Source organism: Chiloscyllium punctatum, chromosome X, assembly GCF_047496795.1.
Source record: "Chiloscyllium punctatum isolate Juve2018m chromosome X, sChiPun1.3, whole genome shotgun sequence".
Classification (NCBI taxonomy): Eukaryota; Metazoa; Chordata; class Chondrichthyes; order Orectolobiformes; family Hemiscylliidae; genus Chiloscyllium; species Chiloscyllium punctatum.
This window is the reverse complement of record NC_092791.1, coordinates 22,607,459-22,626,106: the sequence shown is the minus strand read 5'-3', so window position 1 is coordinate 22,626,106 and position 18,648 is coordinate 22,607,459. Positions and strand designations below refer to the sequence as shown.

Sequence of the window (18,648 nt, the reverse complement as noted above, 5' to 3'; positions counted from 1 at the left end):
GCTGTAAAGCGCTTTGGGATATCCTGAGATTATGAAAGACACTACAGAAATGCAGCTTTTTTTAACCTATCTACAAATGTAGAAAATGTTATGGTATTTTGATACTTTGAACACACTGCCTGTTTGTTTGTTGTCTTTCCCTGAGTTTTCATTGTTAATACGATAAAGGAACTCCTTCACCCTGACTGTGTGGTTATGATGAGGAATTCCACACAAAACATTCATCTTTCATGCTATGGCAGCCCTGGATCTGCAGCATTTTTTTTTGTTTTTTTTCCCACTTGATGTTTTATGGACCGTGGATTTGAATGAATTCATGTTTGAATTCTTAGAAATAGAATAGATCATTGTTAACAATGTTCATCCCCATGGCCCGGCTGATTGCATTATTTTATACTGGATATTAAAATATTGTGCCAGCAGAACAGACTAAAATTAAAGTTTTTTGTTTCTATTTTAGACCAGAGATTATAAGCAATATGTCCAAATAGTTGCTCTACATGTCAACTCTTTAATTCTTGGCATTAAATGACTATTCGAGCCCTGGGGATTGTAAACAACTATCGATTGTTCCACCAGCTTTCTGAGCAATCTTTCACTAGTGCTACCTCAGCAGTCAATATTTGGACAATATGAGACAGTTCTATTTGATTTAAGCCAGATTGGAATTTTCCTGTTTAGTAGTCCAAGTGAATCCAAGCAGTTTTCTTTAAGCATTCCCCTTTTAACCATTCTATGAAAATACACTGCTGAGTAAGTAGGGTTTCACATACTGGAACATTTAGTTTGGTTATGAGAGGTTGCAAGAACAGAGAAATTGGATTAAACAACTGCAATGTGGAATTAGTCCTGGCTAAGAGGATATAAATCAGAAGAAAGAACTCTGGCTAATCTTTCCTAATGAAAGCACATCCTAGGTTAGATCAGCAAAAGCCTCATAAACTTGGAATTGTACCTGGGACTTCCTGCTTTGTTGCTCGTTGCTTTAGCAATCTACTCTATTAGAGGAATTGCTTTGATGTGTTCACATTGATACAGTGGAAAAAGAGCTTTAACATGTAACTGAGAATATTTCTTGACAAAACCTGATTTCATTCATTTAATAATCTCAGCTATTGTTTATCATACTTGGATTACTTCTCATTAGTGTATAGGGGAACTGTTTAAATGACAGTTACTAGAAATGTCATGAAATAGTGAAGGAGTTGGGGTAGGATTGGCTAACCCTATCGCAGGAGTTTTATTTTTCTCTGTAACCAGTAAGAACAGCTTGCATGTATATAACACGTTTAACATAGTAAGAGATCAGAAAACACTTCGTAACAGCATAATCAGACAAAATTGACACTCAGTTAATGTAGGACACAAAAGCTTTGTCTAAAAGTTAGGTTTAAAGGAGGAGGGAAACACAGAGGTTTAGGGAGGGGACTGCATATGGCTTTTTTTAATATTAGTGACATCTTCTGGCCTTGACACCAAACAGGATCTAATATACATACAAAAACAAAATACAGTGGATGAGAAATACTCAGCAGATTTGTCAGAATCTGTGGAGAGAGAAACACAGGTTTAGGTTTATGACCTTTCATCGAGTGTGCATACCTTTTCACTCTATCTTTTGGCAGGAACATTTACTATATGTATGAGAGAAAAATATTCACATTCACAGTCTACTCCACTGAGCTTTCCCACTGATTCATGCTCTTGATGATGACTTTTTTACAAAAGGTCATACAAGTACCAAGAAGCTTAAAATTAGAATGACATTGAATTTACAGCACAGCAACTAAGTGATTTGGCTCAGCTGCTCTATATGTTGGTGTTTATGATGTACATAAGCTTCCTCACACTCTCCTTTATCTAACCATATCAATAGAATCAATACTGAATTATAAAGAGGAAGGTTTTCAGCAATTTTTTTTCCCTGAAGAGTTTAGACTATGGCATACCGTACTGCAAGTAGCTATAATATTAACTCCTTCACAATTGGATAAATATCTAAAGAAAGTATAGGAGGTTGCAAGAACAGAGAAATTGGAGTAAACAACTGCAATGTGGAATTAGCACTGACATGGTCACAACAGGTCAAATGGCCTTTTCCTATGTTGAAATTCTAACAATTCTATGGTAAATCCCGTCGATAAACAATATTAATGACAAGACTCTGTTAGTGTTGTAATAGGCAGGACACACAAAATGTTTGTTCATTAAAATCAAGGTGGTGTGCAAATTCTGTGCACTTTATGTAATATTCGCATGATGCTTCAGGACTGAATGGTGATATCCATGTTAAACTTGTGGTATATGACAACAGAGGTTTTCATATGTTTGTGTGCAAATATATCAAAATGTTCACAGATTGCAATGTTAATTAGAGGTCAGATTGTCTTAGACAATCAATATGATTCGTTTCTCTGTAACACAAGACATACCGTCATTCTGCAGTAGTGATAGTTTGTCAGTTACAAATCTTCTTAATTATCAGCATAATTTGTGCTGCCGTCTAATATCAATACCCTTCTATGACAAGAACTCAGTTTAACCAGTCTGCAGTAAATAATAATAATTCTGTATGAAATCATTTGCCTCGGAAATTAATGGGACAGATTTGACTGCCTACCTGTGCCATGGATTGTGTATCTGTCCCTGTGCCAACCCCTCTGCCACGTATATTGTTAGCCAATCTAGGTTACCTTAGCTATCATTTTCCATCAAGGAGATAAAGTATGAGAGCAGAGGAAATTGTGCCAGAAGTTTGTCCAATGTGTGCAGGAGGGTTTCCTGACACAATATGTAGACAGGCCAACAAGAGGTGAGGCTATACTGGATTTGGTTCTAGGTAATGAACCAGGCCAGGTGTTAGACTTGGAGGTAGGTGAGCACTTCGGGGGCAGTGACCACAACTCGGTGACTTTTACTCTAGTGATGGAGAGGGATAAGTGTGCACTGCAGGGCAACAGTTACAGCTGGGGGCAGGGAAATTATGATGCGGTGAGGCATGACTTAGGATGTGTGGATTGGAAAAGTAGGCTTCAAGGGAAGAACACAAATGATATGTGGAGATTGTTCAAGGAACAGCTAATGGGTGTCCTTGATAAGTATGTACCAGTCAGGCAGGGAGTAAAGTGTCTTGTGAGGGAGCCGTGGTTTAATAAGGAATTGGAATCTCTTGTGAAAGGGAAGAGGGCGGCCTATGTAAAGATGAGGCGTGAAGGTTCAGTTGGGGCGATTGAGAGTTATAAGGTAGCCGGGAAGGATCTAAAGAGAGAGCTAAGAGCGGCGAGAAGGGGACATGAAAAGTCTTTGGTTGGTAGGATTAGGGAAAACCCTAAGGCTTTCTATAGGTATGTCAGGAATAAAAGGATGACTAGGGTAGGTATCGGTCCAGTCAAGGATAGTAGTGGGAAGTTGTGTGTGGAGGCGGAGGAGATTGGTGAGACACTAAATCAATACTTTTCGTCAGTATTCACTCAGGAACAGGACACTGTTGCTGATGTGAATATTGAGTCACAAGTGATTAGAATGGATGGCCTTGAGGTACGTAGGGAAGAGGTCTGGGGAATACTGGAAAGGATGAAAATAGATAAGTCCCCTGGGCCTGATGGCATTTATCCTAGGATCCTCTGGGAAGCTAGGGAGGAGATAGAGGAGCCATTGGCCTTGATTTTTATGTCGTCGTTGTCTATGGGAATAGTGCCAGAAGACTGGAGGATAGCGAATGTGGTCCCCTTGTTCAAGAAGGGGAGCAGGGATAGCCCGAGTAACTATAGGCCAGTGAGTCTCACTTCTGTTGTGGGCAAAGTCTTAGAGAGAATTGTAAGGGATAGGATTTATGAACATCTGGATAGGAATAATGTGATCAAGGATAGTCAGCATGGTTTTGTGAAGGGCAGGTCGTGCCTCACAAACCTTATTGAATTCTTTGAGAAGGTGACCAAGGAAGTGGACGAGGGTAAAGCAGTAGATGTGGTGTATATGGATTTTAGCAAGGCGTTCGATAAGGTACCCCATGGCAGGCTAATGCAAAAACTACGGAGGTATGGCATTGAGGGTGCATTAGAGGTTTGGATTAGGAATTGGCTGGCTGGAAGGAGACAGAGGGTAGTAGTTGATGGTATAGGTTCATCTTGGAGCGCAGTTACTAGCAGTGTTCCACAAGGATCTGTTTTGGGACCATTGCTGTTTGTCATTTTTATAAATGACCTGGAGGAAGGGCTTGAAGGCTGGGTGAGCAAGTTTGCGGATGACACGAAAGTCGGTGGAGTTGTGGACAGCGAAGAAGGATGTGGCAGGTTACAGCATGACATAGATAAGTTGCAGAGCTGGGCAGTAAGGTGGCAAATGGAATTCAATGTAGCTAAGTGTGAAGTCATTCACTTTGGTAGGAGTAACAAGAAGATGGATTACTGGGCTAATGGTAGACTACTTGGTAGTGTGGATGAGCAGAGGGATCTTGGTGTCCATGTACACAGATCTTTGAAAGTTGCCACCCAGGTAAATAGTGCTGTGAAGAAGGCATATGGTGTACTGGGCTTTATTGGTAGAGGAATTGAGTTCCGGAGTCCTGAGGTCATGTTGCAGTTGTATAAGACTCTGGTGCGGCCTCATCTGGAGTATTGTGTACAGTTTTGGTCGCCATACTATAGGAAGGATGTGGAGGCATTGGAACGGGTGCAGAGGAGGTTTACCAGGATGTTGCCTGGCATGGTAGGAAGATCGTATGAGGAAAGGCTGAGGCACTTGGGACTGTTCTCATTGGAGAAAAGAAGGTTTAGGGGCGATTTGATAGAGGTGTACAAGATGATTAGGGGTTTAGATAGGGTTGACAGTGAGAACCTTTTTCCGCGTATGGAGTCAGCTGTTACTAGGGGACACAGCTTTAAATTAAGGGGTGGTAGGTATAGGACAAATGTTAGGGGTAGATTTTTTACTCAGCTGGTTGTGAGATCATGGAATGCCCTGCCAGTATCAGTGGTGGACTCTCCCTCTTTATGGTCATTCAAGCAGGCATTGGACAAGCATATGGAGGTTATTGGGCTAGTGTAGGTTAGGTAGGCTTCGGTCGGCGCAACATCGAGGGCCGAAGGGCCTGTACTGCGCTGTATTTTTCTATGTTCTATGTTATTTACGTATCTTTCATCTGTGAATATGTTTTGTAAATATTGTATACACTGGCAAAAACAGTGAGCCCTGGCATGGGGGCAGAGTTCGCACGTGAGGCATATTCCATTGTCAGTTTTTACATTGAATACCGTTCAGTGAAGTCTCGCCACAGTAATAGAATACAATGAGCCAGCTTACAGCTTTATATAACTCAAAGGATTAATTAAGAGGGCTTTGAGTCGCAATGCAATGATAATGACCAAGAAATTAAAGCATAACATGAATCCATATTCAAGTTTCAATGCCATTTTTATGCTGGTTATGATTTTTAAATCTACATTAAATTGAATGTGAATAAAGATCCTATTAGAAATGTGTCCCATGAGAGTTGCCTTAAACAATTATGACAGCAAATTTTAAACGTTGCAAAATGAAGAGATGAAAGTGAAAGGTCTTTAATACAGAACATCATCCAGGTTTGAAGACAAGATAGAATGAGAAGTATGGATTTTGTAATGCCAGACTCATGTTTAAAAGCCTGAAAATTGAAGGAAGAAGAGATGAGGGAAATGAAGAGTTCCATGTTTTGAGGATCTAAGAAGAAAGTGGCATGACATCCGCACATTGAGCATAAAATGAAAATAAGGAGCACGTGAGACAGTTTATTTGTAGTTCAGAAGAAACAATACAGGAAGGTTTAGAGTCTCTTAGGCCATTATGGAATAGAATAAAGAAAAGTATAAAATGGTGAGACCTGTAAGCTTGAGGTTTTTGTTTTGTCTGTTGGTGCAGTGTAGCAAGAAAGGTGCCTAAAGACCTTCATCCTGATATGCAATCATTATTTAATATCCTAGTTCGAAACAATTCAGTTAGGCAATGTAGTCTGATGCCGCCTGACATGTCCTTAGGTACTCTGGATAAATTCTTGGATGCAGATAAAGAAAATTGCTGCATTTTCTAGTCATCTTTCACCTTAACAAGCGCAAACAAGGCAATGTGTGGGATAGTTTTTTTTATGTATAGCTCTGAAGAACAGCATAATGCCTCTTTTAAGCTGCACAATTGATCATGTGTTGAGAAAGTGAAGAAGGGGAAAATCAACAATTGGTGTTGACAGTTGATGTCTTGGGACCTGTCAAGGGTAGACTCAGGGACACATCATATTAGAAAGTGAGGCCCCAGACAGTGCTGAATGTTCCTGCCAAACACTGAGCAGCAGCATTGTATTGCAGAAATCATATCTTAAAATTAGTCTTTTGCACTATGTATTTGTTTAGAAAACAAATACTATGCAGCTTGACAAACCCTTATGTAATTTACTTGTCCATTCAGGTGTATTTAAATTCATGGCAATTTAGTTCAAGTCGAGTATAAAAAGCCTTGTACGAAAAGGTGTAAAGGAATTTAGGTATAAGCTGAATTCCTGAAGACTACACCTGTTATTGTACTGAGCCAAACTAATCGGGGTAGCATGGTGGCTGTGTGGAGTTTTCACGTTCTCCGTGTGTCTGCGTGGGCTTCCTCCCACAATCCAAAGATGTGCAGGTCAGGTGAATTGGCCATGCTAAATTGCCCATAGTGATAGGTGCATTAGTCAGGGGTAAATGTTGGTGAATGGGTCTGGGTGGGTTACTCTTCAGAGGGTTGGTGTGGCCATGTTGGGCTGAAGGGCCTGTTTCCATACTGTAGGGAATCTAATCAGAAAGATCCAGTAGTTCTATTCCTGATCTGTGATGTATTAGATGATCTGCACCAAGATGAGGTGAAAGGGCATCTAACTCTTCTGAGGTGATTACATCAAGTGTCAGTGCTGATGTGGATGTCAGAAACAGGGTTGACTGTGGTGCCCTGTAAGTGGAATAATAACAATAGTAATAATGATCAAGGTGCCTGTGACCAGGGAATAATGTCCCACCATGGATTAACACCTTCAGGAGAGCAGAGGAGAAAACTAGCTATAAAGCTTAAATACTATTTACTATAGAGCTGAAATTATTTTAAAAAGGATAATATTGGGAGAGTATTTAGTATATTGAACAGATGTTTTTTGAACCTTGAATTTCTTTTTTTCTGTGCTTATGTAACTTGGATCACAGCCAAGGGCTTTGACATGTAAACCATCTAATAGGTAATGTTACAAAGAGTCGATTTTATTTTTATATATTAACTTTGCACAAAAAATATTATTTCGCACCAAAATTATCGTCTAACCTTCAAAGATTTATTTGCTATTATACATTGGCACCTATTATTTAAATTCTCTCAGGTTCATTGTACACAGATTTTCTGTTCCAGCATATAAACTTCTGTGGCAGCCTGAGGATTTGCAGTATTGCTGTTGTGATTTTGTAGATGTCTCACAGGATTGTGAAAACTGTTTTAAGAAGCCTTCTTGGATCATCTGTAAATTCCAGAGGGTTTGTACTAAAACACTAGGACAATTTCAAAGCTCTGTGGCCGTTTCGGTATGAGCAATAACTCATTTAAGGATTTCATGGAAGATGGAATTTTATTACAGCTAAATTTGGAGCAATCCACTTTTAATTATGAACCTGGGTGGAACATTCACAGGTGGTGTGATAATGGTAATATCACTGGACAAGTAACCCAGAGGCTTAGGTAAATGCTCTAAGGATGTAGGTCATATTCCACCATAGTAGGTGGTGAAATTTGAATTCAGTGAATGAAATCTGTAATTAAACGCTAACTTAATATGACTATGAAAACATCTGATTCACAAATACCCTTTAGGGAAGGGCATCCTTACCTGGTCTGGATTACATATGACTCCAGACCAATGTGGTTGATTCTGAACTTCCCTGTAAATAGCTTGGCCAGCTGTTCAGTTCAAGGGTAATTGGGGATGGGCAAAAACGATGTTGCCCACATGCTGATCTGTAACTTCATTTCACACAGCAGCTTACGCTGCGTTTGGGTTGATGATACTCTGATCACACACCACCAAAAGAGAGTTCAGATTAGATGTGTGTGTACAACTTTCTTCTAATGATTCAGTTTAAAATTGAACTTCTGAAATTCTGAAGAAGTTATATCGGATTTGAAACAATAACTCTCTTTCTCTCTCTCCACAGATGCTGCAAGACCTGCTGAGTTTCTCTACCGCTTTCTGTTTTGGTTCCAGATCTCAGGTGGCATGGTAGCACTTGGGCATATTTCAGCACATGGGACACAGATTTAATTTTGGGCGGCATGTTGACTCAGTGGTTAGCACTGCAGCCTCCCAGCGCCAGGGACCTAGGTTTGATTCCAGCCTCGGGCAACTGTCTGTGTGGAATTTGCACATTCTCCCCGTGTCTTGTGTGGGTTTCCTCCGGGTGCTCTGGTTTCACCCCACAGTCCAAAGATGTGCAGGTTAGGTGGATTGGCCATGCAAAACTACCCATAGTGTTTAGGGATGTGTAGGTTAGGCGCATTAGTCAGGAGAACAGGTCTGGGTGGGTTACTCTTTGGAGGGTCGGTGTGGACTGGTTGGACCAAATGGCCTGTTTCCAAACTATAGGGATTCTATGATCTCCAGCATTGCAGGATTTTGCTTTTATTACAATAGCCTGAATGATTGTTTGATCTCAATGATAACTGTTGTATTCTATCTTGGTTCAGGTACGAGCCAGTGCCATTGCTCAAGATGCTGATCAGAACTATGACTACGCCAGCAACAGTGTCATCTTACACCTGGATGTTGGGGATGAAGTTTACGTGAAACTTGACGGAGGGAAAGTTCATGGCGGCAATAACAACAAGTATAGCACCTTTTCTGGTTTCATCATCTACCCAGACTGAGTAGAGGCACCTTTGTGTTATTTTGCAGACCAACCAGGGAAGAATGTGTTTAGTGTCGATCAGAAGGTCAAATGGAACACAGAATTAGCAAACCCCCAAGATCCTAACTGTTCAGTTGTTCAGTAGATAAATCAAAGATTCTTTTGCAATTTTATTTCTTGCTTCAAAATAACTTTTTCTTCATTTTAGTGTATCAAGCTATTAACAATGTGAGAGCAGTATGTAAAATACTGGGATAAGCAAAAGCACTGGCGCTAAACAACTGTATATAAAAATCCAGAGGGTTAAATAATGATGAACACCAATTAACTAACATGGCACAATCTGACTTTATGGCAGGTATGTGTGCCAGAAGCATATCTGACATTAACTTTAATTAAATTTCAACCCAACAGTATGCTTTATATAATTTGACAGGTAAAGCTCCATTATTTAACCTAAAAAGCAAAAGTTCCAAATCCTGATACTGCATCTTAATTTTTTTTTCCTGCTTTATACAAGTAACCTATTCCACTGGATGATGTCATGTTTATATCAGCAGTGGAAAGAGCCTGGCTGTCAGTTAACCCATGATATCATCAGTGGTGATATTGTCCACTGAGATTATGGGCAGCAATATAAACTTGGTAAAAAAATTGCCAGGCTCAATCTGCCTGTTCTAATAGTTCAGGTGGATGTTAAAGAACCTATGGCACTACTTTCTCCCTCAGCTAGCAACCTGAATAAACTATTGATAGGCCAATCATCTCATTTCTATTTTTGGGATCTTGCTTGCGCAAAATGGCTGCTGCATTCGCCTATGTAACAACAATCACTGCACTTCAAAGAAGCTCATTGTGATAAGGCGCTACGTTCATGCAAGTCTCTTTTCTCTTGCCTAATTTGAATGGTGCTGTTTTTCTACATATTAACCATCTATGTTCCCAGCAATTACCAAGATGAAATTTATGAAATATTTGTTCTTTTTGCTGGCTACACCCTGTTGCTAATATCACTTTAATTTGCAAAATAAATAAAGGGTCCAAGAGTTAGCATAAAAATATAAGCGTGAAAATGTTTACTTTCAACATTATCTAGGTTGGAGTTTCAACTCCTGCAGTTCACCAGTCCTAGTCTTACCTTTATCATAAACTGGCACAGTCCTGTTAGCAGACCATCACTTCCACTCTTCTAGGTGTTGTGAAGTCTTATCATGGAAGTCAGCTTCCGTTTATCAGTAAGATGATTTGCCTTTATCCTTGACAACATTGTTTATTGGTTCACTGACAAGGCATACAAAGGAAGGTTCCAATAGAAAGAAGAAATATAAGAGTATATATTCTTGATCAGCATTGCTCTCATGCAATTAAAATGTTTGTCTGAAATTACTGTGTGCTTTTTTAAAATTCAATTGCACACACAAATTTCAGTATTAACATAATAAGTATGTGTATCAAAATATTTATAGGACATTTGTAATTCTGCATGAGAATCTTAATCTTACTAAACCTGGCTGAAGTTAGAATTTGGCAGAATCTGGTGATTCCAAAATTCTGCAACAAACACAGGAGGTCTTTTAAGTGTTTTTTTCTGCTTGGAATTGCTGTCCAATTGGTCACTGACAGAATGAACATTGTTAATTACTCACCAGAAAGATGAGCAGTTCTGTAATTCTGAGTGACTTACAGATGTTTTGCCTGTATAAATTACCCAGAAAACCACACAGATCTGCAAAATCATTGAATGGGACTCCATAAATGAGAATTCTAAAAATGATTAACTTGTTGACTAGTGCATTCAAGTTCTCAAAATTGATTTTGACCTTGTTTCCCATGTTTGCACACATTTATGAATATTGCAGTTGAAATTCCTTATGATTAAATTATTAGTTTCTTCTAATCTTGAGTATGCACCCCATGGAGCGCAAGGTTAATAGTGATTAATTCTATGAAAAATACAGTAGACTAGAACATCACCAGCCTGAGGCCGTGAGTGATATTGATGCTCCTTACATGAATTCAAAACCTTCTCTTTACAAGTGTGTCACCTAGTTTTAGCACTGTGTCAAATTAAGTTAGAGTTTTAGGGACCCCCTTGCAAATTCTGCACAGATAGACATCCAAAATGGCTAAAAATGCTAATTATTTAACACAAGAATTAATAATAAGATGATACCTTCATGTAAATAGGGCTAATGTAATTGAACTGAAAGGAAATGAAGAAGGATGACAGATGACTTGATAGAGGTGTACAAGATGATGAGAGGCGTAGATAGAGTGGATAGCCTGAGACTTTTTCCCAGGCCAGAAATGGCTATCACGAGGGGACACAATTTTAAGGTAATTGGAGGAAAGTTTAAGGGAGATGTCAAAGGTAGGTTCTTTACACAGAGAGTGGTGGGTGTGTGGAATGCACTGCTAGCAGTGGTAGTAGAATCAGATATATTAGGGACATTTAAGCGAATCTTGGATAGACACATGGATGATAGTAAAATGAAGGGATTGTAGGTTAGTTTGACCTCACAGTAGGATAAAAGGTCAGCATCGAGGGTTGAAGGGCCTGTATTGTGCTGTACTGTTCTATGTTCTATGAAACAAATTTGCCATGCATGTTAAGTAGACTGGTTTGTACTATGCGCATATCATACATAATAGCATATGCACTGTTCGGCATTTATTACAGAAGTAGTGCTTTGCACAGGATTCAAATGAATTACAATTGAATCCAGTTTTTTCTGCCAATAAATTCCCAGTTCTTGAATAACATCCCCTTTTTGATGGTGGCTGGTCATCTCACCTGCTTTTTCATGTTTTAGAAGCTGGTGATGTACCAAATTCATCCCAAAATGAATAAACTTTCAGCTCTTATTTATTCTTGTATAAATGGGCTGATGTTGTCAGTCACTTCTAATCTGCATGAGTACTCGCTGCAAGTATGCTAAGTAAAATTAGATGGAAAGTCTGAACCCAGGTAAATCTTTCTAATGAAAACTTTTCTTTGCCTAAGTGATAATGAATTTGTCTGGGAAAATGATCTAAGGAGAAATAACTTTGTCACAGAAGGTGGCAGGACAATATAAGGGATTCTATGGAGTAGGTACATGACAGTTATTTCTACCTTAGTCGTTTTTAACGCCTCCAAGCTTCCCTGCTCCAAAGCAGCATGCAAGTTGATATTTATTCCTCAGGTCAACCCCATCTCATTGACTTCTGAAGAAATCAACAATAATATGATACTAAGTAACTTCGTATCAATAATAGCCTGCATACTTTCACTGGAAGGAGAGTAATGTGGGTGGACTTTGCCTGATGTCAGGATTGCCTTATTTATTACGGATCTCACAGCCAAACAGCTTACTAGCGCATAACGTTTAGAAGAACGATCATGTAGGATGTGGTACTGGAGGTGATTGCCTCCAGTATACCTTTGATATGCACATAAAAATAAGTTATTATATACCAACTTTACAACAAATACTGTTCATTGTACACAGCATAAAAAAGGTCTGCAGTCACACATATAGCACAAGTGTAGACGGAAGGTGGACACCATTTACGCAGGAAATGTGTATGACTTATGTAGTTTACTATCCATTTGAGATACTGGATAAATGTATATTAGCTCACTCACTGTCAAATCAGCTGGCTCCTCTCAGAAAATATTGTCTTCTCTATTAGCAATGTTTTCCTGCTATCAAGAATCACCTCAGTTCAGGTTTTATTTTGAGTCAGAAATTTGTGGGTTCAAGTTCCAATCCAGTAGTTGAGTACCTGATAGGCTGTCATTCTGGTGCAGTATTGAGGGAGCGATGCAATGTCAGAGATTTCATTTTCAAACCAAGTTGGTGAACCAGTTCTGTTCAAATGAATGCTAAAGTTTCAATGGCCATCATTCTCCCAGTCAACTAGGTGAAAGTGAGTACTGCAGATGCTCGAGATTAGAGTCTAGATTAGTGTGGTGCTGGAAAAGCACAGCAGGTCAGGCAGCATTCGAGGAGCAGGAAAATCAACGTTTTGGGCAGGATCCCTTCATCAGGAAGGGCTTTGTCACCCTTCCTGATGAAGGGCTTCTGCCCGAAATGTCGATTTTCCAGCTCCTCGGATGCTGCCTGACCTGCTGTGCTTTACTCGTACCACTCTAATTGACGAGGAGAAAGTGAGGACACTCTAATTGACATCATTCTCCCAGTGCCTTAGCTGATTCTCTTTCCTCAAACAACACACCAAAAGCAGATTAGCTTGTGAATCATTTCATTGAATTTTGTGGGATTTAGTGTGTGAAATGGCTGCCATAACTGTCTACATAACAGTCACTTCAAAATAATGTATATGAAGCACTTTTTTCTTTAATGGAATGTGAGTTTCACTAGCATACCTGCCATTTATTGCCCATCCCTAATTGCCCTTGAGAAGATGGTGGTGAACCATCATTTTGATCACTGCAGTCCATCTAGTGTAGGTAGACCCACATGCTGTTAGGAAAACATCTCCAAGATTTTGATTCATTGACAGAGAAGGAACAGCAACATAGTTCTAAGTCATGTTGATGTATGGCTTGGAGGAGAACTTGCAGGTGGCAGTGTTCCCATGTATCTGCTGCCCTTGCCCTTCTAGGTGGAGGGGAGAGGATTCAAGGTTTGGAAGGTTGTACTGAAATGGCATGAGAAATATAATAAGACACTTTGATATTACAAGTTCTCTTACACATTAAACGATATTTTAATATCTCATCTAAATAGTGCATCTATTTGTATTGCCAGCAGCCACAAAGATCAATTTAAAAGGTCTTTGTACTTTAGAATAAAACCAGTAACAAGTATTCTATGGGTATCAGAGCAAACATGATTGTCAGAAGCCAGGCAGGCAAATTTGCTCTTGTAGGTTCCTCCAGTCATTTGTGGTCTTTATCTTATGTGTTTTGACAATGGGTTGAAGTTTCCCTTGACACAGCTGGAAGAAGTGCAGACTTCCCCTAGATTCTTGGCCAAAATACCTCCTTCCATCATCATGAGATGATTGGGTCATGCATCTAGTATTTTGGCTGTGAAATCTTTCTGTGCGCAAAGTGGCTGCTGCTGCATATACCTTTCTGTGAAATATTTTTTGAAACATTTCTGAGATAAGACAACATATAAATGAAAGAACTTTTAATTTTTCTCTAAAATAGTAGCTTCTTCACAGATGCTATATAGTTTATAGCATGTATATGTTTCAGTCAAATGTAAACGTGCACTCACCATCCAGAATGAATTGATATTTTACTTAATGTGCACTCTCCAGTGAATTCCTGATATGACCCAAGGGTCAATTATCAGCCACCTGTCCTGCAACCCCAGGCAGACTTGCTTTTCAATGTTCTTCAACAATTGCCATTCTCAGCCTGTTCCACTGTGGAATATTGACACCGTTAATTTTAGCGACATTCCCACTCCTTTTCTTTGCTCTCCAGCAAGAGGAAGCAAACGTAAGCTAGTAGGGTATGACAACAAACACACAGAATAACAAAAGAGCTGCATTCAAAATACCTCCCATCCTCTCTAAAAGAGTGCTTTGGAGACCATTTGAAAGTGGGCCATGAATAAGGCAATGCTTAACATTGAGTAATATCAATAACTGTAAATTGTGATAGTGGCTCACATTAGTTTTTAACTTTATTTAACTGACTAAATCAAAGATATCACTGATGAAGCTGTGTAGGGTGTTGGTTAGGCCACAGATGTAATGTGTCAGTTCTGATTCTGGGACATGACTAGATAGGGTGCTTGATGACTGGTATGGACATGATAGGCTGAAGGGCCTCTTTCTGTTCTGTAATACTCTGATTATGACTCAATGACACCAGACAATGCATTACAAGATTTTACAAAAGATATCATTAAATGTTAAAATAAAGCAAAGATTAAATTACTACATTGTAATTCACCTTGGACTGTCTAAGAACTAGAGTTTCTTTTATGTTAGTGACTTAGATTTCAGAAATATTATACTTTTTAATGATCATTTTATCATTATATTGGTGACACACCACTGATGTAGGATCAGGATTCTGGCATTTTATTTGTACGGTGAACCATATAAAATGCATACTGGTCACCAGGTGATACAAAGCTCTTGCCATTGGTCTTGGCGCCTTCTTCACATTGTGTATTGCTAAACTTCCAGCTTCATTATTCCACAGTGAAGCAGCAAATTAATCACACACGTTGATTAAAGTCCACAGTTTCTGCAAGTGATTGATTTGTGGGATTTTGTTGTTCTGCTTGGATCACCAGAACTAGCTCCCCTGTGAACAGAGATGGTCATTAGTAAGCAGAGCAGCTTGAGGAGGAATGTATCTCACATAGCACAACGTGAACAAAGTATTGTAAATTGTCACTGCAGCAAATGTACTCTAACCACAGGAGGGGTGCTGGCCAATGTACTCTAGACTGGTGACATGATAACTGGACCATTTTGTACTTTGAACAAACAAGTGGAATTAACACGAAGAAATTAGAAAGGCGTCTGTTTCTGAGAGTTATAAAATCATGCAATACAGAAGGAGATTATTTGGTCCATCATATCTGTGCAACCTTTTTGAAAAAGCTATAGACTAACTCTTTTGCTTTTTTCCCCCACAACCCTGCAAATTATTTCCCCTTCAAGTATAGCCAGCTCTGTTTTCAGAGTTAAGACTGAATCGGCTCGCACCATTTCATAACAACTTACTGCCTAAAACAAATTCCCTTCATTGCCAACAGCATAAATCAGTGCTGTTTGACTTCCTGTCAATGAAAACAATTTCTGCCCGTCTAATTATCAAAACTTAAGGAGGCAGGATTCTATCAGCATTCCCAGTTTGCTCTTTGGAGTAGGCTATTATTTATGTTTTGAATATATGATTTATAATCCACTGTACAATTTAAAGAAGAAAAGTATGTATGAAAAAGAAACGTTTGGCAAAATGTCTCTTTGCTTGGGGAGCTAGCAGATCTGACAAAGCTGTGTTTTTAACCCAATAAGATCAAGTGCATATGAAATGTTTCAACAGAATGAATACCATTGTATACCTTTCAAATCTTCAGTAAAAAACTGATTTAGGCAATGATGTTTCAGCTCACTGCAAGGCATAGACATAGGCACTGCATGACATAGAGTATCAGTGTATTATCACTTATATTTATGTTCCTTTCCATTCAAAATTACAAATGATGTCAGAAAGCTACTTCTACTGGAAAACGTTCAGGCGAGGGCAATGTTTTGGTTTTTATAAATAGTCTAAGTTTCCAAAACCACATGACAAGTGTTTTAAAACACACTTTCAAAATAATCAATGTGAAGTACACTGTGATATAGAGTCATAGAGATGTACAGCATGGAAACAGACCCTTCGGTCCAACCCGTCCATGCCGACCAGATATCCCAACCTAATCTAGTCCCACCTGCCAGCACCCGGCCCATATCCCTCCAAACCCTTCCTATTCACATATCCATCCAAATGCCTCTTAAATATTGCAATCATACCAGCCTCCACCATTTCCTCTGGCAGCTCATTCCATACACGTATCACCCTCTGCGTGAAAAAGTTGCCCCTTAGGTCTCTTTTATTTTTTCTTTCCATACTTATTCCTTTAAAGGGCAGGAATTTCCAAGCAATGGATTTTTCCTTAGATAGTACCCATCTAGCTCAGAGCTATATTTACAACAGAAAACTTCCTCCTTGTTTTTCAGCATTCTACAGACAGTGGCCTATAAATTAAATTTAGAACCTTCAAAACACTTTTATGCCAACTTTAAATTGTGAACCAACGGTTTTGGTGATTGCATTTTGAAATGTGAAGAAAATAATGAGTAACTCAAATTAAATCATTGAGTTTTGTTGAATTGATTAATTCTGTAAGGAAAGCTTGAACCACAATCAAAACATTTTACAAATAATCAAATGCACGGTCTTTGGCATCAATTGCAAAGAGTTCATTGAACTCATTGAGTCACTTTGGTGATGGCAATTTTGGTTTCATAATCATTTCTCCACAACAAATCATCCACTGATTGAAAAATCAATCTGCATCCACTGAATTGGAAATTTCACATTTTTAAAAATTATCTGCTAATACTTCATACGTGAATAGCAAACCCATGATTTGATGACAAAACCGCATGAAACATCAAGCAGAGCAGCATATATATTTTTGCTTTAGGTGAAGATTTTTTTCTTCATCAATCATCCTCCTATTCCATTTGCCACAAAGATGATCCTTGAATGGTGTGTTGGGTACACATCCAAAGATTGTACAATTGATGTCAAAACACCTGCTATAACTGCAATTTGGGTTTTATTTCTTTGTAGGCACCTCTTGATCTCTTTGCTTATGTAGGATCAGCACACTTACTATACCGATAGGCCACTGAGATGCTTATTCCACACATTATTGATCCACTCATTTTCTCTGGGGTGGCATGGTGTCTCAGTGGTTAGCACTGCTGCCTCACAGCACCAGAGACCCAGGTTTGATTCCAGCCTCAGATGACTGTCTGTGTGGAGTTTACACATCCATGTCTGCGCAGGTCCCCTCTGGATGCTCTGGTTTCCTTCCAGTCCAAAGAAAGTAGATTATAAATGGATTGGCTGTGCTAAATTGCTCAGTGTACAGGGATGTGCAGGTTAGGTGAATTAGCCATGAGAAATGCAAGGTTACAGGAATAGAGTGGGTCTGGATGGGATTCAGAGCATTGGTGTGGACTTGATGGGCAGAATCACCTGCTTTCGTAATTTTTCACTCGTAGTGTGGCTGTTGAGCCATGTAAAAATGTTATCTATGTTGCCGATGGAACATAATGGGCAGTTGTGTTTTTGCTCCTAAGAGAAAAATCGCAGGAAACCGGTCAACTCTCTTCTGCATTATCTTCTGGTGCAACTTCAGACATTTTTGTTCTGTTGCTCTGAAATCTTTGCTGGACTCAGGGTTTGGTTTAGCCCACTTAAGTATGTTTGTATGCATTGCATTTCTGGTGATGATGTAACCATTCTGACTATTTTTGAGGATCCGTTCCAACACTTGCTTCTCAAGACCAGGCCAATAGCTTGTCCCTGTTCTCGTGGTTCATTTGATCTTGGGCATCTTCTTCAGGGTGGATTCCTCCTTCTTCTATTCTCACACCAGCTTTTCTCTAACAGCGAGTTCCCTTGCTTTAGCACAGTGATTCAATGAGTTAACAAATTTTATGATTTTCAGATTAAATCAAGCTTCATGTGTTATTCTTTTTGCAAGACAGCCAATTTCTGTTTAGTAGTTGCAATGCACATTGTTTCATGTGGGCATCTTAAATTCCCATGCATTTTCTTGGCAATTCAGCCCATATCATCTATTTGATTGCATGCATTGTTTTAAAAAGTAAGTATAACCCTAAACACATTGCTGAGCTGAGAAAAGTGAATTTGACTGTCCTAAATGTGCACTGGTAAAATAGGGTCATCTTATATGTTGCAGTCACTTATATACCATGATCTGCAGTAGTTGTGTGTCCATATAATTTTTCTGGTTCCCTGACTTTTCTGTTGTTGAACAGTTGGTCACAGATAAACTGTCCATTTGGTGGCTCAACTGAGATATAATGTATCTTAATGTATTTTTTAAAGTAGATATGTTTGGAATTCAAAAAAAGCATTGCTGCAGGAGAAGATGTTTGATCACTTGGGTATTGTAAGGACTGAAGAGCTTGAACCTATATCAGGACAGCATACAAAATAAAATTGGTTGATAGGTGATTTGGAGAACATGTGGAG

At 39.1% G+C, this 18,648-nt stretch overlaps 2 protein-coding genes across 5 annotated transcripts in view; one reads left to right on the top strand and one right to left on the bottom strand.

Moving 5' to 3' along the window:
• The window catches only part of LOC140471221 (zinc finger CCCH domain-containing protein 10-like), a 302,904-nt gene that overhangs the window by 52,811 nt on the left and 231,445 nt on the right, over nucleotides 1–18,648 (bottom strand). Inside the window, exon 7 of one of the 3 annotated variants that reach the window (XM_072567155.1) lies at nucleotides 13,005–15,165. The exons of 1 other annotated variant lie outside the window; for it this stretch is intronic. In XM_072567155.1, the coding sequence (XP_072423256.1) occupies nucleotides 15,077–15,165 (89 nt within the window). In that variant the 3' untranslated portion in view covers nucleotides 13,005–15,076. Of the gene's footprint in view, nucleotides 1–13,004; nucleotides 15,166–18,648 lie in introns of those variants that run through there. One more of the 3 variants, XR_011956897.1, reaches the window with a different exon arrangement.
• LOC140471227 (complement C1q-like protein 2) overlaps nucleotides 1–18,648 on the top strand; it is a 72,574-nt gene that overhangs the window by 43,359 nt on the left and 10,567 nt on the right. The window contains exon 2 of one of the 2 annotated variants that reach the window (XM_072567169.1): nucleotides 8,725–8,864. In XM_072567169.1, the coding sequence (XP_072423270.1) occupies nucleotides 8,725–8,864 (140 nt within the window). Of the gene's footprint in view, nucleotides 1–8,724; nucleotides 8,905–18,648 lie in introns of those variants that run through there. The other variant, XM_072567168.1, reaches the window with a different exon arrangement.